This window comes from Solanum verrucosum, unplaced genomic scaffold (assembly GCF_900185275.1).
Source record: "Solanum verrucosum unplaced genomic scaffold, falcon-dt-bn FXZP01000028.1, whole genome shotgun sequence".
NCBI lineage: Eukaryota > Viridiplantae > Streptophyta > Magnoliopsida > Solanales > Solanaceae > Solanum > Solanum verrucosum.
The window spans coordinates 1,175,233-1,198,622 of record NW_026020183.1 but is presented as its reverse complement, the minus strand read 5'-3'; the positions used below and the strand labels follow the sequence as shown (position 1 = coordinate 1,198,622).

The 23,390-nt window shown below is 35.5% G+C and overlaps 1 protein-coding gene across 1 annotated transcript; it reads left to right on the top strand.

The window, feature by feature from the left end:
• Positions 1 to 1,893: 1,893 nt before the first annotated feature.
• Positions 1,894 to 22,631, top strand: LOC125829242 (calmodulin-binding transcription activator 4). Its single transcript, XM_049508490.1, has 13 exons — positions 1,894 to 2,039; positions 12,017 to 12,142; positions 12,229 to 12,344; positions 12,522 to 12,610; positions 12,898 to 12,943; positions 13,291 to 13,687; positions 16,422 to 16,552; positions 16,752 to 16,842; positions 16,940 to 17,163; positions 17,951 to 18,636; positions 20,494 to 21,073; positions 21,372 to 21,662; positions 22,316 to 22,631. Exons 1-13 carry the CDS (start codon positions 2,027 to 2,029, stop codon positions 22,412 to 22,414), a joined length of 2,889 nt encoding a protein of 962 aa, XP_049364447.1. The 5' UTR covers positions 1,894 to 2,026; the 3' UTR covers positions 22,415 to 22,631.
• Positions 22,632 to 23,390: the final 759 nt, after the last annotated feature.

Here is a 23,390-nt window from a genome sequence, read left to right as displayed (position 1 = left end):
CCTAACTTTGGTGCCCCATGTTTGCTAAATTTCAAGTCTAAAGTTAAGTATCTATTCCTCCAAATATCATAAATCTAATAGTATTCATATAATACAATACCTCTAATATTTAAATATATACCAATATACCCAAAACCAACTAAACTATGAAAAGCTCACGAATTCTCATGAAGTTGGCGAGGAAAAAAAACTTTATATGTTATCCATTTTGTTTTTGACTAGCTCATCTTTTAAACTAAATTTATAATCTTAGGATAATTACTAAAGAAGAATTGAAACATCATAAAATTTGATCCACCAAGCAATTGGAAATTCACGTATTAATATGGAACAGAATGAAAAAAAAAAAAGATTCTTGCCCAACTATTACTAACACTTACCCTGCCATTAATGCACCATATTGCCTCACTTATTCTTGCAACAAAACAATATTCTAATAATAATAAATTAACTTTCTATCCTAAAAAATATTCAATATACATTCAAGTTGAATGATTACCTGCAGCACATAAATAATTATATTGTTTGCGTTGCAGGTAGTTGCTCTTCTAATCTCTTTCTTTTTTTTTCTAAATAAAATAATTATGTATTAAAAGTGACAAATTTCACTAACTTAATTTAATTATATGGTCCAAGTGGTAAGGCGTATTAAATAATTATTGACTTGACCTATTAACTATCAATTATATTTATTATTTAATAATATTCGTTAACTAAATAATCATAGTTACCGAATAGCTCAAATTTCCATTTAAAATTTTACGGGTAGAGTCAAAATAGTCCTAGTGCTCAAAATGATCTAACGGGTCATTAAAATGAGGTTCTCAATATCCTAGACTGACACATTGGTAAAGAAAATTGAATATGTATTCCTGAGTTAAGGTCTGTCTCATAGAGATTTAGATATTAGTTGCTGAAGCAAAACTTAGGGTTATTTGTCTAAATTTGTTGTGTTTTTTGGATCTGTAATTATTACTTGGTAAATATAATCTCACTTATAAAAAAAATATTTATCAAGATACAAATTATGATATAATATTAAGCTCTTTTTAATTTATTAGGTTTGGAGGGGACATTTTATCTAAAGAATTTTCATTAAATGAAGATTATTTTTTTAAAACTATTTTTTTTATGGTGGACAAAGGGGCAAGACAACTCTTATAAAGAGCATTTATGAGTTTAAGCCAATAATATTAACCCAACCCTATTAAATTATCGATTGAACATGATCTAGCTCATATTGATAACTTTACTTTTGGTCCTAAGATCTAACATTTCAAAAAAATTAGTGATAATTAAAAAAATTAAAATCTTATATTTTCTTTTCTTTTTTATTCAATAAAATAGAAGTTCACTAACGGTTGAAAAGTAGGACGAAAACAAAATGAGATGTTAAAAAAATATTACATAGATGGTGATAAAAAATATCAAAAATAAAATAAACATTGTACAGAATAAATGAGAAAAAAAAGTCTACTATTAAAAATAAAAGAATTTTAAAGAAAAATCAAAAAGTTAAAATAATTTTGACCCAGCATTTGTACATAAAATATTTTGAGACTATATTTATTAATTAATACTCATGCTGAAATGTGGGATAAAATAATAAAGTCCTATTTTATCCCCAAATTGTTACGGGTAATCTCACCAACCGAGCAATATTATAGATTATGAAACTAATTTATTTTTCAGTTACAAACTGGAGTCAGCTGTAAACCAGCGAACTTACACCTTCAGATAGTCCATTTTGTTCCCCAAAAGAACAAACGAAACTCCATTTCTGAAGCTTGGTGGTAGCTTTCAGGCTCAGCTCGTTATATCGACTCTTACAAAATTCAAGCCGTCGTTTTCCAGTCAAAATACTCTCTCTCTCCTCCACCACCACCACCTGCCGCTGTTGTCGTTTCCGTCAAGGTCGATTTGCGGTGGCGATACGATCTGTTCAACTTTGGTTGAAAATTTGATATAAAAGTCGTCAGGAATATTTCTCTGCACTTCTGAATTTTCTTATTGAGTGATACAAATCATGGCCGAATCAGGTAAAATAACTCTACTTGGATCACTTATGCGTTTTACTGTTACAGTGAGTTCACTTATTTTTGTGCTAAATCTCTTCGATTAGTTTTGTTTAGATCAATTGACTTGTGCGTTTCAGTATTTTTTGGAGTTGGTTAAACCCTTGTATGTTCAATTTTTAAATATTTAATCATGACATAAGTTTGACTGATCTGAGATACCTGATTGAAGAGCTTCAATGGATGTTAATAAGCATCGTTCCAAGTACCTTTCTCGAGTATTCGCTTGTAACGACTTATCATAAGTCTTTATACGGATCATGAAATTATCCTCTTTATCTGAACATGGGACCTACTATCCTCTGTCAGCATAGTTAGAAAAGTATGACCATAACATATTTAATTTGAGGAGGGTAGATTGTATGCATATCTCACCCTTACTTTAGAGGAAGAGAGACTCTTTCTAATATATCCTCGGCTCAAGGAAAAATAATCTAAAATAATCTAAAATAATCTAGGGAAAGAAGTAACGGAAAAACAGCACATAGTAACAAAACTACAATAAACTTATACGATAGCTGAGCTACAAGTAATCAAAATATAGTAACATCAATCGAAGGACAAGAAACTACAAGAACAATACTATGACTTCTAATATGAATGGACAACAAGACAATGTATTGCTACCTAATACCCTTCTACTCTAATCTTGTGACCTCCACACCCTCATAAGTCCTATCTAAGGTCATGTCCTTTGTAAGCTGAAACCGCACCATATGCTGACTAATTTAAGGGAAAAGAATTGAGCATTGGAAAGAAATAAACGTGAGTGTACCAAAATGGATATAGAGGCTTAGCATAGCTGACACCCACTAATTTGAGACGGATGCATGAGTAGTTGATAGATCGACCATTTCTTGGGCATGATTTCCTTGGTTAGTGGTGATCTAGAATTTTGTGGTTCACAAATGCTAAACGCATGTCAGACTGGAAAAATATGAATGTGTTTGGTGAGTGGATTGTTGTGGTTGTTGCACTCTATGACTTTGTGAGTTGTAAGTTTTAGAATCTTTATTTACTGATTGAAAAGATCATACAAAATTGGCAAAAGCTTGTATAGGAATGAGTTCATTATTTTATCGTTATGATATATTCTCTTTGGAGTGACAGATGCTGTGCTCTATCAAACAAAATTGTAGTATTCTATGCCCAAGTGAAAGAGAATACTAATATAGAAAAGCAACAAGCTTGTCTCTTTCAGCTGATTGACTAAAGTGAAAAGGTTGTCTCATTCAGCTAATTGACTAAGGCCACAGCAAGGGCACACTCACTTCTGATTTAAAATGATTCTTTTTCCTCTGTCCCATGTTAGAAGGGCTTTGGATTTCCTTCGTGCTTGCCTAGTCAGTCAGTCAATCAAGGTGACCGATAATTGATTATCTTGGCTTTGTCCAATGGGAAGGGCTAATTAAAAGATTGGCCTCTGACCGACCCTCACTAGAAGCCTAAAGATCCCAGCTAGTTAGTAGTCCCTGGTTAACCACCTCTTATTGCATGGATTACAAACGGTGCAAAATAAATTCCTTTACTCATTGTCTTCAAATAGGGGAAATTTCCCTCCTACAAATAATGGAAGGTCTTAACAGAGTAGCAGTTTGATGGCATCCTATCCCATTGTCAAATAATGCAAGAAACCTCACTTGTAAATGGTTAAACACTAAAATATTGCTCTTAATGCTAGCATAAGTTAGATGGAGTTGTAGTACACATTTGCTCGAATACATCTCCGCAATGGATATCATTGCTCTTCTAGCCCTCATCTCTCTTGTGCTAGTGAGCTCTTCGTATTCATGCCTTTCCCTGGATTTGTCTCTTCTTCCATCCAAACCATTTCATGCATATACCAGTTGTGAGCAGCGAAGGAGAGCCCATTAATTTGTAAAGCCATTTCACATTAAGGCTCATTATTTGATCAGGGGAGGCTCAACATATTTGGAGGCCTAAAGTGAAATTTCCATTAGAGGCCTAAAATCTTAACAAACTTTAAATGTATTTATTCAAAATTTATTTTTCTTGTACTTTTTAGATGCAAATTATTACTCAATATTTTTTTATAAATGATTTCTTCGAATTCTTTTTCAATTAATAGTCTTAGGTAAGATTTTATCAATTCAACATAGATTTTTTTTCACCAAGACAATTATTATATGAACTGTTAACATAATTCTATCAGTAATAAGTTGACAAATTTTATATAAAGATAAGAATTAGAACCATAGAATCTGATTCAAGGAATTGATAACTTGATATACTTTGTTGTAATGCTTGAATAAGAAATAATAATGAATTTGCAATTCACTTAGTTTAACTCTTTTCTACTATTGATTCATATGTTTGACAGAGTATTACTCTAACTTATCAAAAAATTGAAGAAGAAGCGTGCAAAAGGAGTTAAAAAGAATAAAATAATATGAGCGTTAGCAGAGAGAATATAAGAATGCAAACAACATTTTTTTGATTTCTTCTCTTTGAATGGGATTAAAGAGAATAAAATAATATAATTTTTATTTTAAAAATACTTCTTATCATTAATAATTACATAATTTATTATTGGCACATGAATAATGACATAATAGACTGACCCTGCATTTGATTGACACATGAATAATGACATAATAGACTGACCCTGCATTTGATTGACACATGAATAATGACATAATAGACTGGGTTCTTATGATAAAACATGGCTATTCAAGCTGCCTTTAGAAGTAAGAGAACATAGCTGCCAATCTAAAACCTTATGGCAATGAGTGGAGTGAACCAACAATTTTTAAACCACTTTAGACGTCATTTTATACTTCATGTGTGACACTATATAACTCAACACCCTTTGGCAAACATAACTCAAATTTGAGATTTACATGTTGACATATGAGTGGAGAATGGGCTTGCAAAAGGTTGATTTTGGTGCCATGTGAAAAGAATCTAAGCATTTAACACAGACTAGGTGAATGGGCAAGTTGCCTGAAGTCACAATGGTTAGGAGAGATCAGAAACCTGCATGCAACTTGAGAGACTCAGGCATGCAGAAACTTAAAAAGAAAATCTGTTTGCAATTTGAGCCTTGTAAAAAAGGTTGTTTGCAACTGGAGCCTTGCAAAATAATGTTATTTGCAATTTGAGCTTTATAAAAATGTTATTTGAAACTGGAGAGAGTTAGACATGCAAAACATCTATGGGCTTGCAATGCATATTGCTTGCCCAGTCTTTGTTGACCTGCAACGTTATTGCTTCTACTTTTGGGAGAGGTCTTAGTATGTCTAGTAGTTGTTAGTATCTCTATTGAATTTGCTTATTTGCTTGTTTTGAGGTAATTACATTTTAAGTGGCACTTGTGACATAAGTAGGCTTTTCATGTTAGAGATCGGAGGAGCAGGTGTAGACTTGTATTCAGTATCTGGTATTAGAAGGCAATGTGGAGTTGAGAAAAAAAGGAAACTATATGCGACCTCTATTACTGCATTAATTTGGGTAGAAATCCAACATTTTCCAAACCTGTCAAACGGGTCTATCCAAGCTGACTTGGTACATTACGGGTTTGGCTCGTTGGGCGTGGTCTGTTAGGTTCAGTTCAAGTTCTTTACATGCCGGGTCTAACCCCTTTATGAAACACTAGGACCCGGTCTGGCCCCTTGACCACTAATCCCTTTAACCGGGTTGAACTGTTAAGGGGTTTTGATTATTTTGTTTTTTCATATATGTTATATTTTATATTTATGTTATATATTTAATTTAATAATTTATCATAGTTAAGTTGTTAGATAATAATAACTTATAAGAGACAAATACAAAATGTTACCTTCATAAAAACAAATACTCCCTTTGTCACATTTTATGTGAATTACCAAATTTTGGAAATGTGTAATTATTTTTGGGACGGACTAAAAAAGAAAGAGTGTTGAATGCCCTTCCTACTTATATGATGGTTATTTTCCCTATTCCTAAAGGGTGGAGAAAAATATTGATAATTTAAGAAGAGATTTCTTTGGTTGATAGACAACAGATGGCATTCATAAAGGGGAGACAAATTATGGATGCCATTCTAATTGCAAATGAGCGTGTGGAATCAAGACAAAGGAGTAAGCTACCAGGTATTCTATGCAAACTAGATATCCAGAAAGCTTATGATCATCTAAACTGGGGCTTTCTAATTCAGATGATGAAAAAAATGGGGTTCGGAGCTAGATGGGTCAAGTGGATTAAGCATTGTATTAGTACAGTAAAATTCTCAGTCTTGATGAACAGGACACCAAATGTCTTTTTTCCTTCTCATAGAGGATTAAGGCAGGGTGACCCCTTGTCACCTTTCTTGTTTATTCTGGCAATGGAGGGTTTGAGTAGCTTACTGCACACAGCTAAGGTGAAGGGATGGATTAGAGGTTTCCAAACCGGTGATGTAAATAGTTTGGAGATCACTCATTTGCAATATGCATACGATACCCTAGTTCTTTGTGATGCAGTGGAAGAACATATTTTGATTGTAAGGGCTATCTTCATTATCTTTGAAGCTGTGTCAGGTTTGCATATTAATTGGAAGAAAAGTTTCATCTATCCCATAAATGAAGTTGTGGAACTGGAAAGCTTGGCCACAAAGCTAGGAGGAACGGTGGGGAACCTCCCAACTACATATTTGGGTATGCCTTTAGGGGCAAAAAGCAATTCCATAGTAATATGGAATGGTGTACTGGAGAAATGTGAGAAGAAGTTGTCAAATTGGAAGAGTCAATACCTTTCTAGAGGAGGAAGGCTCACCTTGGCGAACAGTGTATTAGATGCACTGCCTGCATACATGATGTCTATCTTCCCAACACCAGAAAATGTGATAACAAGAATTGACAAAATCAGAAGAGATTTCTTTTTGCAAGGCACTGTAGACAAAAACAAATTCCACCTAGTTAAATGGGAGGAATTGACAGTGGGAAAGAAAGCAGGAGGGGTTGGAATGAGAAATTTGAAAGCACAAAATCAGAGTCTAATGATGAAATGGCTGTGGAAATTTGGAACATATGATAACATGTTGTGGAAGGAAGTCATTATTGCCAAATATGGGATGGAAGATAACTGGACAACAAACATGGTTTCCATACCATATAGTTGCACAGTTTGGAGAGCTATCAGAAAAGTATGGCCTCTGTTGAAGAGAAGAATTAACGACAAAGTAGGTGATGGACAAAAGATTTCTTTTTGGAATGATAACTAGATAGTGGGTGCACCACTACAACATCAATTTCCAGATCTCCACAACCTTTGTATTCTTCAACAGGCCACAGTTGCAGAGATGTGGACCGGACAAGGATGGAACCTAAACTTAAGGAGAAACCTGAATGATTGGGAAGTGGGAAGAGTAGCAACTTTTTACACCATTATGGCCAGCTTCAACAATCTATCTGTAGAAAGGGATACCATAGTATGGAAGAAAGGAAGGAAAGGTATTTTCTCTGTCAACTCAGCTTACAGAGAACTGAATAGATCAAATCATTGGGAGGAAAACTGGCCATGGAAGATGATATGGAAGACCAAGATCCCATACAAAGTTAACTGCTTCATATGGCTATTGGCTAAGGAATCAGTACTGACACATGACAATTTGAACAAAAGGAAATTTCAACTATGTTCAAGATGCTTCTTATGTGGGGAACAAATGGAGAAAATTAGCCATCTCTTCTTGCATTGCAAATGGATAGAACAACTTTGGAGGATGTTCATTAACTTGAGGAAAATAAATTGGGTAAAGCCAGGGAATATCAGAGGAGTCCTCAACAGTTGGAATAGTGATGGTAATGCAGCAACGAAGGAGGAGAGATGGAATATTGTCCCAGCATGCGTATGGTGGACTGTATGGAAAGAGAGAAATCAGAGGTGTTTTGAAGACAAGTAGAATGGACTTCAGAGCTTTAAGATGAATTGTCTAGCGTTATTTTATTTTTGGTGTAAACAAAACATTTAAGTCCAAGTAGAAGATATCTTGGATGTTTTAAGATTATTTGTAAGAAATAGAGGTGATAGGCAGCAATATGATTAGTCTGTAATACCTTTTGAAGGGGAACTACATATTTTGGATGTAGTTTACCTGTGAATATATAGATTAGTGTTACTATCCTCAAAAAAATAAGAGATTTCTTATGGCATGACAATAAAATGAACAAGGGCTATAATCTAGTAAGGCGGAAAATCCTCACTTTAAACAAAAAGCAGGGTGGTCTGGAAATCAAGAATCTGAGTTTACATAACAGGAGCTTGCTACAAAAATGGTTATGGAGGTTCTACTCAGAAGAAATGGCACTATGGAGGAACTTTGTCATTCAGAAGTATGAGATTGAGATTCCGTGGATCACTAAAGAAGTTGAGTCCGTTCGGTAGGTTTGTAGGGAAATCTATAAGAAATCAATGGCAGAATTTTCGGAGGAATGTGGTAATCATGGTGGAAAATGGTAAAAAGACAACCTTTTGGTTAGATCACTGGCTGGGTCATATCAGCCTCAAATCTGCCTTCTCTGATCTCTATTCCAAAAGCTCTTAGTCTCATGCTCAGGTAGATCAATTGCGAACTCAACATGGATAGGACTTGAATTTTAGAAGAGCCCTGAATGATTGGGAAATTGTCACGTTTCCAGTCTACTTCAGATGCTAGGATCTTTTGGTGTAATCTCAAAACATTCAGATATGCATATGTGCAGACTGAACAGAGGTATCTTCTTTGTGAAGTCTTTGTATCGGTTAAGGTATCCTGTTTTGTTTGGCTGGTGGTAAGGAAAGATTGTTTATCTCAACAAAATCTACAAAGAAGAGGTCTCCAGATTTGTTTAAGATGTATGGTTTTTGGTTAGGATGGAAAAAGTATTGAACATTTATTCATGCATTGTAGTATAACTACCAATTAGGGGACATGTTTCTTTTGTATTTTGGGTATAAATTGGGTTATGCTGGTTCTATTAAGGAGTTGTTGAGCTGCTGGAAGAGTGCGGGGAAAAGGAATGTTGAGGAGGATTGGTGGTAGATCATTTTAGTATATATATGGTGGAAAATATGGTAGGAAAGAATTCCATGTATTTTGAAGACGAGCAGTCCCATCCGACTAAGTTGTTCAAACTCTCCAAAAATGTTGCCGCACCTGTGTTGATCCTTCAAAAATACACTATTTTTGGAAGATCCGACACACACTTGTCGACATTTTTGTAGAGTCCGAGCAACATAGACATCCGTGAAGTTTGGATGAATTGTCTTAGTTTTTTTTATTTTTGGTGTAAAACAGAATATGTGGGGGGAAGTACGAGACTTGATAGATGTAACTGTGTAGTATTTTGGATAGGAGTTCCTTTTTTCCCTTTTTGCAACAAAGAGTTCCCCTCTTAACATGTTTTTTTGTTGTTAAGAATATAGAAATACAATGGTTTACCTATTTCAAAAGAAAAGAGTGTCACATTAATTGGAACGGAGGGAGTATAAGAATACAAATGAAAGAAAAACTTTATACTTTATTAATTTTTGAATTTAAAATTTGAATGATTAAAAATTTATTCTTAAAAATTGGCCAAGTGAAAATTTGAAATAAGAAAAAGAAATAAGTATTTCTCATGGAAATAAAAAATCACAAACTTTACTAAGGGCCCGTTTGGCCATGCGATATGGTATCATGATATGGTATCATGAGATGAAATTGAAGGTTTGTTTGGACATGCGATATGTAATTTTTGTGTTGTATATTTTCTCATAAACACAAAAATCTCATAAGTTGTAAACCGCAATGTTATCAAAGGCGCGCTTAAGTCCTGAAGCGATGCTCAGAACGCGTCGAGCGCTTTGCCTCGCTTAATGTGCGCTCAATGTCATCATCAAGGCTCTAAGACAACCATTGATATTTTACTTTATCGTAAAAACAATTAATTTCTTTGTCCTTATATTTGTTATTCATGCTTATAATTATTAGTCTTGGATTATATATATATATATATATTTATATATATGTATGTTTTCTCCATTTGCACCTTTTCTCAATAAAGCCCACACTTTATTTGCGTTTTGCGCTTAAAGCCCCAACGAACCATAGAGTTTTTTTGCACTTTTCACTTTTGTTAACACTAAGATATACATTCTACCCTCCCCAGACTCCATTTGTGGGTTACACTAAGTATGCCGTCATTGTTGTTGTTGGCCTATGGGCTATGGATCGAATCTTGAACCGATCCAATTAAGGGGACAAAATAATGGACACAAGTTAAACCCCTCAAGTTAGAGGGTCACATCAATTAGGGTTTGAGGAGCATTTGGGGGCCTAGTTTGAGAGGTTATATGAAGAGAAAATTAAAGCGAATGGCCAATCAATCATTATTTTAACGAAAAATGACCTAACTATCAGCTAATTATCGAATATGGCCCAAGCTTTTTCTCCACTCTTAGCTAGCGTTTGGTCATAGATTTCCAAATATTTTGAAAAACCAGATTTGGGTGAAGATTGGATTGAAGTTTGAACACATGTTTGACCATAGTTTTTGGGAAATGTATTTCACTTTTTTAACAAAAAAAAATGAAACATGATTATACCCCATAAGTTCAAAAAACATTAAAAATACTCATAAATTTGACAAACTTATCATTTTTATAATGAACTAATAATTAATTATCCAAAAATCATACTACGCTATTTTGATAAAAATTACTAATAACACAAGTACCAGCTATTACAGTTCATCAAGTTACGATTTGTTACGAAGATCCATCGAGGCAAAAAAATAAATATAAACAACAGTAGTTACTAACTATTCTTGAACATAATCTTCCCACATTCTAAGAACGATCTCTTCACGGTGAGTATGTATTTCCAGATTCCAGATTAGATGATCGAGAAGACGAAGCAACATTGTTACTGAGGGGTTGGGTAGGTAGAATTATAGTTGGAGTTATAATTAATGCGCATTTATTTGTAAAATATAAAATTTGGGTTAAGTTTTAAAAATTTAAGAGAACTTAACAAGTATATTTTTGCCCCAAAACCACTTTCTTGTAGATTTTAGGGTTTTTTTGCCAAAAGAAAAATCCCAAAACTTGATAGATTTTATGGCCAAACAAATTGTGCCAAAAAATTTCCCAAAAAAATGCTTGCAATATCTATGGCCAAACGGGTCCTTATTCTTTTCTCTTCCCATTCTTAAAATTTGTTTTTTTTTATATTTGTTTCTTTAAATTTGTTATCCCATTAAATTAATATTAGAATCAATGGTCACTTTTCTTCATTTGATTTTGTATAATAGTGTGGATGCATTATTTATACAACATATATACACAGATATACAGTATAGATACAGTACATATACATTATATAACAATGTGTAAATATTGTATAACAGTGTATATAGATGTATATATATTTCTTGTACATAGTTATACATCATATATAGACGGTTAACACTATTTATACAATATAAATACATTACATATACATGCGGCTGTTAGCTGAATATTTTTTGATGCCTGGTATATTTGTATTAGAAACCCTTATATGAACCATTTCGTGGGTTGACTTCCCACTTGACAAACTATGGTAAGAACTACTTGTACACACTCTGACAAAGGCTTCAAATGTCTTATGATCTTCATTTCAGAGACATGTAACAGAACAAAAGCCAAGAGTTCTGAATTTCTAGGATAACATATGTCAAAAAAAAAAGAAAAAAAAAGCATAACATATTTGTAATTTAAATTTGTAGTGCACAGCACACCAAATATAATCCTGTTGTCACTATTGCTATTATTGCTATTATGATTCAACTTTCTCATTTGTAGTGCACAGCACACCAAATTTAAAGTGTTTCTTTTTAAATATAGTTGTTTTCCTTGGAAACTACTCATTGACCTTATGAATTATGCCACTTTGAGAATGGGTTGTAGTTATATGTTTCTGCTGAACTAGATGATTTAGCAACTGCTGTTATTCTATCTTTCAGGATATGATATCAATGATTTGGTTCGAGAAGCCCAAATCAGGTGGTTAAAACCCGCTGAAGTTCTCTTTATACTGCGAAATCATGAGAACCACCAGCTCTCCAGTGAGCCATCTCAAAAGCCACCCAGTAATCTCCTAACCCTATTACATTGGAGCCTTTGTTGTTAGATTGTTATCCTCTTTCATCATATCATCCTGATATTTTATCACCAGGCGGATCATTGTTTCTCTTTAACAAGAGGGTCCTCAGGTTCTTCCGTAAAGATGGTCATAGTTGGCGCAAGAAGAAAGATGGAAGAACTGTTGGGGAGGCACATGAACGCCTTAAGGTAACCCCTTTTATGAAACTTGTGTTGTTGATATTGCAAATGACTTTCTAAGAAAATTTTGGTGTATTTTTCACATGGATATAATCAATCCCAAAAATGTGCATCTGATGTTCATCTCGCGTTTCCCTAAAAATTTTCATTGAATGAGAAATTCCAATTTGGCTCTTCCATGTTCAGGTTGGAAATGCTGAAGCCCTGAATTGTTATTATGCACATGGAGAGCAAAATCCTAACTTCCAGAGACGCAGCTATTGGATGTTGGATCCGTGAGTGTACTTTCTTTTATTTATCTGTAAAATGGTGTTTTATGGTTATGATAACTTTTAAGAAAGAGGCGTTAAACTCTCCATAATTTCAAATGATAGCGAAATTATCAGGAGTGGCAAAAAAAAAATGAACAAAAGAAATGTGGAATGCACTTAAGCTTAAGATTCTAGAACTTCCTTTTTTGTCATCTCTCTCTCTCTCTCTGAATCTCTTAGAGCAAAAAGTTGAACGGTGACTGATTGTCGTTTTTTCTTTTAATTGTTCACAACTTTGCATGCTTGGGCAGCGCGTACGACCACATTGTTTTGGTTCACTACAGAGACATAACGGAGGTCAGTCTTCTGGAACCAGTATACACAAATATGATGCCATGATAAGATTTCTTGGCACCACCTGAAATTACTTTTCATAAAAGGAGGTCTATTCACCATTATGTTTTTGTTCTTCAGTTTCAACCATCATGTATGTAATTTTATTCCCCTGTGAATGCCACTAGAATGTGATGTTGGCGGTGCTTCCATGATATCTATTGATCTGTATGTTCAGCTAAATTGGAGGACTAATGTCTGTTTGATGCATCTTATCAATCTGTTTATCATCTGAAACTTACGTAAGCTGCAATATAATATGTGAAAAGTATAATTAGTCCCAACATCATTTGTTTTAAATATGAACACAGGGTAGGCAGAATCCAGCCTTCATGTCAGAATCTTCTCCAATTTCTTCTGCTTTCTCTCCCAGTCCAAGCTCCTATTCTACTCCACATACGGGCTCTACTGGCATTGCCAGTGAATCTTATGACCAATACCAGAACCAACCTAGCCCTGGAGAAATTTGCTCTGATGCAATCATCAATAATAACGGGACGTCAGACACCATAGGGAGAACAGAGGAGGTCATCAGTTCTCCGGGGCTTGAGATGAGTCAAGCATTGCGAAGGCTCGAGGAGCAGTTAAGTTTAAATGATGACAGCTTCAAAGAAATTGATCCCCTCTATGCTGATGCAATTAATGACGACAGTTCACTTATCCAGATGCAGGGGAATTCAAACAGTCTGCTGTTGCAACATCATTCAGGTTTGTCATTTTTATGCCTTGATATTATTGTAGAATGCATTCTAACCTGTCTTTGCCGCAAGATATGTCTAGTTCTCCCTCTGCTTTCCTACGTCAATAGGAAATTGGAAGTGTCTGATTTTAAAGAAAAAGCTGAGGTAAGAGCTATACCTTCTGGACATATGGATCCTTATGATTCTCTGCTTTGGATTTCTAGGATTGGCAATTCAAAGCTTGGGGATTTTCATACTTATTTGTGCCTTGTCATTGTGAGAAATATTGGAGAAGTATATTATTGAATTGTTGTGTTGTCTACATTGTTACATTGAGACCTTATTTATAGACACTAGAATACAATCCTTTACAAAGTAGAATACCCTTTACTATTCCTATTTCTATTTGTATTCCTATTCCTATTCTAAATAGGATTGTATAAACCTATTCCTATTCTAATAGGATTGTATAAACCTATTCCTATTCTTATAGGATTGTATAAACCTATTCCTATTCTTATAGGATTGTATAAACCTATTCATGTTCTAACACTCCCCCTCAAGCTAGTGCATGCAATTCATGTACCTAGCTTGTTACAAATGTAATTAATACGAGGATCGATGAGGGGTTTGGTGAGATATCTGCAAGTTGATCAGTTGACTTCACAAAATTGACAGTCAATCTCAATGTGCTTGTCTTTTTATTAAATACTGGATTTGATGCATAATGTCAGTCAATCTCAATGTGCTAAAATCTTCTCATGAAATACTGAATTTGATGCATAATGCCGATAAAACAGTGTGATAAAATTACAGTGTTGAACTTCCCAAACCAAACTTGCAAAGACTGTTTCATACCATAGAGTGACTTACATAATCGACAAAGAAGGCTACTAAACTCCCCCATGTGCAACAAAGTGCTCAAAATCTAGTATAAAGTATATGGATCGTGTTGGAATCAATAGATGAGTCGATATTAAACAAGAAAGTCACCGAAAAATTGGTCGGAACATGCTTATACGCCGGAGTATTAGATTTGATGGCTGAAAGTGGTCACAATCTAAGAAACAAAATTATATGAGTAGGGTCAAAATGATGGCACGACCCAACTAGAAAATAGAAACTATATAGGGAAGGTCGAATTGACGACATGACCCTATTGAAGAAAAGAAATAATATGGGTAGGGTCGGAATGATGGCACAACCCTATGCAAATCAGATTTGAGGAGTCACCGGAAAGACATATGGAACTATGCAAATCAAATCTGAGGAGTCACCAAAAAGACACACGGTGCTATGCAACTCAGATATGAGAAAGTAGTTCGGAAAAATCCACAGTACTACGCAAGTTAAATATGAAAAATAGTCCGGAGAGATGCACGGTGCTATGCAAATCAGTTATGCAAAAACAAAAAGTAGTCACCGGAAAGATGGCACGGTGCTACACAAATTAAATATGAAAAAGTAGTCACCAGAAAGATGGCACAGTGCTACACAAATTAAATATGAAAAAGTAGTCACGGAATGATGGCACGGTGCTACACAAATTAAATATGAAAAAGTAGTTACCGGAATGATGGCACGGTGCTACACAAATTAAATATGAAAAAGTAGTCACTGTAATGATTGCACGGTGGTACACAAATTAGATATCAGAAAGTAGTCACCAGAATGATGGCACGGTGCTACACAAATTAATTGAATTGTTGTTGTGTCTACATTATTATATTGAGACCCTATTTATAGACACTAGAATACAATCCTTTCCTTTACAAAGTAGGATACTATTTACTATTCCTATTTCTATTTGTATTCCTATTCCTATTCTAAATAGGATTGTATAAATCTATTCATATTCTAATAGGATTGTATAAACCTATTCCTATTCTTATAGGATTGTATGAATAGGATAGTTCTAACAGTCATGAACTAGGTAGATATTTCTGTCAATTTGTTTGGTGTGGTTGGCTGCTTGTTCTTGGACTTGAAACTGTTGACCTGGATTCTTTAGTTTTTTTTTATTTTGAAGTGTTTGCAACTGGGTGTTTTTTTCTTTTATTTATTTTATTCCCTAATCATTTTACCTGAGGTTAATGTTGATTGGTACATCAGCATCTGAAGGTCCTTTTAGAGTTAGTGAAAAACTGTACACACATTAGAGTTATTCCATTAAATTTAAACACACAACTAGTTATAGATTTTCATGGCACAAATAGGATTTGAGTAGTACCATTTTATAGGCTTTTATAGGTTCTAATTATCCACTAATGAATATTGTGTCTATGATTGTGTTGTGGAATACTGCTTGTGTGAAGATCTTCCCATTATTCATAAAATTATTTACCTAATCCAATAAAAAGAAGTGAAAGTGTTAACTTTTAAGATCGGGCACCAGTCAACTTGATGCTTCCTCTTGGATATTTACTTCCGTGTCTTTTGTATTTCTGTTGTTGTCTTTACTCCCTTCTAGTAGACTTTGCACTGTTTTTTGTTGCTTACTATCTTTTCTTCACTTTTGCCTTTTTCTTCACTTGAGCCGAGGGTCTTCCGGAAACAGCCTCTCTACCTCCATGAGGTAGTGGTAAGGTCTGTGTACATTCTACCCTCCCTACACCCCACTTGTGGAATTTCACTGGGTATGTTGTTGTCTTTTGTATGCGTTATTTCTTGTACTTATTTTTATCTTTAGATGGAGTTCTCTTCGGTTTATTGTTCAGAAGCAATAAATGTGAAGGTATGCTGATAAGAGTGTGCCTCTGTAGGTGAGAGCAGTGAATCTCATCATCAAGATCTGACCCAGGATGGTCACATGTGGAAGGATATGCTGGATCACTATGGGGTTTCTGCATCTGCTGAATCACAAACCAAATATTTGCACAAGTTGGATGAGAATGTGAGAAACGTATACTTTGTAGTTAGCTCTGTTTCATTAGGACTGTAGATGCATATAACATCAAAATATAGTGTGAGATTTGACCTTATTTCAGGGCCTTCTGGCCAAATACAACATCTGCCTCTTCTCATATACTCATATCAGCTATACAATTCAATTTTAAACCTAGTCATCTTTTTTCATGTCTTACGTACCTTAGGCAATGCTTCAAACCTCATCAGAGAGAAGGGCCATAGAAGCATATGAAAGTTACAAGTGGCGTGATTTCAGTGACAGGGAGGCTCAGACAGGTAATAATTTTTTTCACCTCCAGAGGATAATTTATGTCGACTAACTATAGAATGTCAGGAATTAGTTAATTTCTGGAGAACTTGTATTTCCTTGCAGCTCCTGTACCAGCTTTTAAGCAACTCGAAGATTTCAAGTATACTACATATCCTCCTGCTATCACTACTTTTGGATCCAACCCTGACGAATATACAACAATATTTGACCAAGATCAGATTGGTACTTCTCTTGAAGATGAGATGAGCTTAACTATTGCTCAGAAGCAGAAATTTACCATTCGACATATATCCCCTGATTGGGGGTATTCATCTGAGGCAACAAAGGTATATGTCATGATTTAGTTGATTGTTGCTGTTTGTACCACAAAATTTGTCTGCGCTCCATGGTTTTGGACTTGTGGTGTTCGTTGAACTTTTGTTTTCTGCATGTGCAAGTAATGTTGAAATGTCTCCAGCGGATTGCTTGTATGTTTACAACAACATACGCAGTATAATCTCACAAGTGAGGTTTGGGGAGAGTTGGGGAGAGTGGGGGTATACAGAGACTTCACCCTACCTTTGTTGGGTAGAGAGGATTGCTTATATGTTTGTTTAGTCATTTCAAATTTCAGTATTTTATTTTCTATGCCCCAATATCTTATGATTATAATGGCTTCCAAAGCACACAGATCTCCATTATTTTGCAATTGGCTACTTTAAATGGTATTACTTCAATATCTTAGATGGAATGCTTTTATTTGATGGCTTAATATGGCTCATTATTGCTGGATGCTGAAAAATAATATCGCAATTTAAAGGAATAGAAAGGTCAAAAGGAAGAAGAGCTACTGCTTGCTCCAGCAACCATGCCATGATGGCTAATTCAGCTGTCTTTTATCATCCTTTGAAATGCTCATGCTCGAAAACCCCTTAAAACTTAGATATCCCGGTAAACTTTGATAGCTTTCCAAGAAAGCTGTTTTAAATCCTTTTGTATGTACCTTATATGTATGACCATGCTCAGGATATCGACAAGTTAGTTACTATGGTTGTATTTAATATTTTTCAGCTGATTTGCATCTAGTTTTTTAAAAATTATTATTATTTTGAACGTTCTAGCTGTTCAATGCAGATTGTTATCATTGGATCTTTTCTTTGTAATCCTTCAGAGTGCACGTGGACTTGCATGTTCGGTAATATTGAAGTTCCTGTTCAGATCATTCAAGAAGGTGTCATCTGTTGTCAAGCTCCTCGTCACTTGCCTGGTAAGGTCACCCTCTGTGTTACTAGCGGCAATCGGGAGTCGTGCAGTGAGGTGAGGGAGTTTGAATACCGGGTTAAGCCTGATGATTGTGCTCGAAATAATCAGCCTGATGTAGAAGGAGCTTATGGAAGTACAGAGGAACTGTTGTTACTTGTCAGGTTTGTGCAGCTGCTTTTATCAGACTTATCTGTCCAAAAGGGAGAAAGCTCTGAATTAGGCAATGATTTCTTGGAAAAATCCAAAGCAAGTGAAGATTCATGGTCCCAGATCATTGAATCTCTTTTGTTTGGATCTTCAATGCCAATGATAACCATTGATTGGCTTCTTCAAGAGCTTTTGAAAGACAAGTTCCAGCAGTGGCTTTCTTGTAAATTGCAACAAAAAGATAATCAGATAGGCTGTTCTTTATCTAAGAAAGAGCAAGGAATAATTCACATGGTTGCTGGATTGGGATTTGAGTGGGCGCTGCACCCAATTCTAAATGCTGGAGTCAGTGTTAACTTCCGTGATATTAACGGCTGGACGGCCCTGCACTGGGCTGCACGCTTTGGGAGGTAATCTATGTTTTTTGCTGTTTGGTAAATCACTTCTCTATTCACTGTACTTCAGTTCGCATGTTATGTTGGTATCAGTAGCAATAGAAGCTGGATAAAAAACTTTTAGGAAGTCAAATATGTCTCGCTTCTAGTCCCCAGGGCTTTGGTCTAGTGGTAAGAGATGCAAGCGTGATATGAGGGTTAGGTACGTAACCTGTGTTCGAACCCTGACACAAACAAAAGCTTGTCATTTAAGTGCAGAAAGGCAGAGGGGCATCAGCCAAAAAGTTTCGTTCCGTGCACCATCGGGCTATGGATTTTTCAGTTATTTGAAAGATTAAAAAACCATATCTCGCATCCACATTCTGTGTACAACATAATACCCAGTGTAAACCCATGAGTAGGGTCTGGGGAGGGTAGAGTGCGCGCACCTTACCTCTACCTTGGGAGGTATAGAGGTTGTTTTCTATAGAACCCCGACTTAAGGAATAGCATATCAAAGCATATACTAGAAAAATGCATGACAAAGCATTCTGAAAACAAAACAGTAGCTACAACAAATAGTGCAAAATCGAAGTACAAGAGATAGTAGATAGTACTAGAAATCTGAGGACAAGCACTATTGGAGAAACACTATGACTACTGGAGGGAAAGGATAAGCAAGACTACTAACCTTCTACTTTTTGTGTATGCATACAAAAAGTATGAGCATGGATGATATTTTGAATTTTGCCTCACTCACTTAGTTGCAGCAGTTTTACGGAAACTTTTTGTCTCGTTCCTAATTTGCCTATGATTCGGGCTACGAGGTTGAGATGGTTTGGGCATGTGATGAGGAGATGCACCGATGCCCCAGTGTTGAGGTGTGAGAGGTTAGTTATGGATGAATTTAGGAGAGGTAGAGGTAGACCAAAGAAATATTTGGGAGAGGTGATTAGACAGGACTTGGCGCAGTTGCAGCTTACCGAGGACATGATCTTATATAGGAAGGTGTGGAGGACACGAATTAGGATAGAAGGTTAGTAGGTAGGATTGTGTCCATACTAGTAGGGTGCTTTGTCTTGTTGCCCTTACTAGTAGTCTGAGGACTACTCTTGTAGTTTCTTGTTCTTCGATCTCTGTGACTATCTATTGTTTCATGTAGGTTGTTTGTAGTAGTATTTTGCTGTAGTACTGTTATGTTACTATTTATTGTCTATTGTACTTCCATTATGTCTTTTCTTAGACTATTTTTGTCTTGAGCTGGTGTTTTATCGGAAACAACAGTATTTTGCTGTACTGTTATGTTACTATTTATTGTCTATTGTACTTCCATTTTGTCTTTTCTTAGATTGTTTTTTGTCTTGAGCTGGTGTTTTATCGGAAACAACCTCTCTACATTATCACTGAGGTAGACGTAAGGTCTGCGTATACACTACCCTCAGCACTGTGTGGGACTACATTGGGTATCTTTTGTTGTTCCTAATTTGCCTTTGTGAAATTTTAGAGTTGAGCACATTAGGCAATATTTTCAACCTTTTAAATTCATTGTGGAGTAATATATTGATCAAATGGACAGAATTCAGCTTTGAAACACTTCATGGATGTTGAGATATCAGGGTGGTGTGGGTTAGGCGCACGTCACAGGCCCATTAGGCACCAAGTATCGAATTTTACACCGCTGACAGGGATTTCTTGATTATTCAAGAAAGGAACATAACAATAATATTAAAGAGAGAGTTATCAGGGTGAACTCCTTGAATCTTTCTCCCTTTATATGTCTGTCTATGTTTGCATGTGTAGTGGATTTTCTTTTGACAATCTCTATTCTCTACAAGGGCCTTATGTGTGGTACCCATAAATAGCCACTTGACTAAATATCCATATCTGTGACAGGGAAAAAATGGTTGCTTCGCTCATTGCATCTGGGGCATCGGCTGGAGCTGTTACAGATCCCTCTTCACGAGATCCAGTTGGTAAAACTGCTGCATCAATTGCTTCCAGCTGTGGTCATAAGGGACTTGCAGGATATCTTTCAGAGGTAGCTCTCACCAGTCATCTTTCATCCCTCACTTTAGAGGAGAGTGAGCTCTCAAAAGGTACTGCTGATGTGGAAGCAGAGAGAACTATTAGTAGCATATCAAACACAAGTGCCACCATAAATGAGGATCAGCGTTCTTTAAAGGACACGTTAGCTGCAGTCCGTAATGCAGCTCAGGCTGCTGCTCGTATACAGTCTGCATTCCGAGCACATTCGTTCCACAAAAGACAACAGAGAGAATTTGGTGTCTCTGCTAGTGGAGATGAATATGGTATCCTCTCAAACGACATTCAGGGGCTTTCAGCTGCATCAAAGTTGGCATTCCGCAACCCGCGAGACTACAACTCAGCAGCCTTAGCTATTCAGAAGAAATATCGAGGATGGAAAGGCCGGAAAGATTTCCTTGCGTTCCGCCAGAAAGTAGTGAAGATACAGGTGCTTTAAATGTTTGAAGTCAAGATTGATATTTTAAGCCTCATTATACTCGAAAATATGATAGTTAAGCGGTGATAGACTTCAAATACAATCTCTCACTAATAAAGAAGTGTACATCATATTTATCTTGGGAGAAAAAATAATATATATAAGTTGGGAACATTCTTCAATTTTTTTTATTCTTTTTTTTTTTTTTTTGGTTTTTGGGAGGGTGGAGGATGGAGGATGGAAAATGTTTGGAGATTAGAAAATAATTTGTTCAGCAGAGAAAGTGACTTCCAGGTGATTTCCATGGCAGGCTCATGTACGAGGCTATCAGGTTAGAAAGCAATACAAGGTATGTTGGGCTGTTGGAATCTTGGAGAAGGTGGTGCTAAGGTGGCGTCGACGAGGTGTTGGTCTCCGGGGATTTCGACATGACACAGAATCAATTGATGAAATTGAGGATGAAGACATTCTAAAGGTGTTCCGCAAACAGAAAGTTGATGCTGCTCTTGACGAGGCTGTCTCGAGAGTTCTATCAATGGTTGAATCTCCAGGGGCACGTCAGCAATATCATCGGATTCTTGAGAAGTATCGGCAAGCTAAGGTAAGCTAAAGAATCATTCTACTACGTCATTTTTGTGATTCATATACATGAGCTAGTGAACTTCCAATAGGTGAATATTTACTTAGTATTTTGCATGTCGAATGCTTTATGTACATTTTGGGAATGAATTAAATCCGTTCTGTATCACCTTTGTGAGATTTTAGGGGCACAGATGCAGTAAGTATATATTCCATTATGCTTTCAATTTTCTTTTACCTTTTCTTGAAAGGATGGAAAAAAAAAGGTTTTTGTTATTCCCATCTCCTAGTGTCACATAAATGTAAATATTTGATTTCATGGCTTTAGAGAAGATGTTGTCGTAAAAATAGTCAGGTTCTGGAGTAGCTACATCGTATGCAATGGAACAAGGACAAAGAAAAATCCAAATATGAGGATATTGGTGGCAGTGTCTATGCAACTGGAAAAATATGAGTGAATTAATGTTCTTGTGTGCCTGAATTATTTACAGCTTATCTGGGATAGGGGTGGAAACATAATTAGCTTCTTGATCCATGTGTTTTGTCCACAGCATACTCCATTCTTTTGAAGGAAAAATTCCTTTTTTAAGGAGGGGGATAGGGGGCATTTAGTTCTCCTTTCATAGTTCGAAATCAGGAAAATCGAATCAACTAATAATCTTTGTTGCACTGCAGGCTGAACTTGAAGGAGCGGACAGTGAAACAGCATCAACTGCTCATGGAGACATGTCTAACATGGAAAATGATGACATATACCAGTTCCCTAGTTATTAATCCAACTGACCTCTTCATTGTCATCCAAACTAGTTTCAGTAGGTTCAAGAATTATACATTGAAGTTTGGTTATTTCAATTTGTAAGTCATTGTAAGGTATGTATTTTTGTAGGTGCTCCTGTTCATAATATGTGTATAGGTTTTATAGGTTCAAAACTTGAACTTTATAATATTGGATTCCTGCAAGATTAGCTTGGAAGTTTTATTTTTCTTCTCTAACATGTACTTTTGTGCTTGAGCATCTTTTAGGTGCTAAAAAAATGATCTTTAAAAGGGTAAATACTAGGGGTAGGTTGTGGTATAGCCACTTGCATGACTGCCTATTTGGTTACAAAATCAATCTCAACCCTTCTAAATTGACGGATTTCACTATTCGTGTGGAATCTCACTTGTTGATACTCAAACTTGAATGAAGTTAAAAAATGTATCATTTCATTATCTTGATAGGAGAAACGCAACTAAATTTACTTTTGTGTAGTTGGTAAAATATTTATTTGTTTTTCTCCAAAAATTGATAAGTGAAACCCAAAAAAAATGTATTAGTAATGATTCATTAATTATAGATAGATAGATTATTTTTATGCATTATTTGGTTTGGTGCATTAAAAATATCATGTATTACATAAAAAAAATTATTTACAAAGATACCCTTCACAATTATGGTGGAAAAGATGTCAAGAATGTTTTAAAGGGCAATTGGGTCTTTAACCATGCTAATGCATGCATTAAAATCATTGCATTACTAATATCTAGAAATTCATGGTATTAGTAATACACACTTTAATATACAATAGAGTGTATAACTAATGTTTACATTAGCTATACATAGATTGGAAAAGAGTACTACACAATAAAGTGTATAACTAATATTTGCATTAATTATTCATAGGTCAACAAAAAGTACTAAACAAGGCATTAGTAATACACAAAGCTAATGCATACATTACTCTACCAAACGACCCGTCCTGAGAAAGCG

Coding starts and splice junctions, on each gene's coding strand:
- LOC125829242 (XM_049508490.1), top strand. Junction 12,944..13,290: donor ACTACAGAGACATAACGGAG/GTCAGTCTTCTG, acceptor ATATGAACACAG/GGTAGGCAGAATCCAGCCTT. Junction 21,663..22,315: donor AGAAGTATCGGCAAGCTAAG/GTAAGCTAAAGA, acceptor GTTGCACTGCAG/GCTGAACTTGAAGGAGCGGA.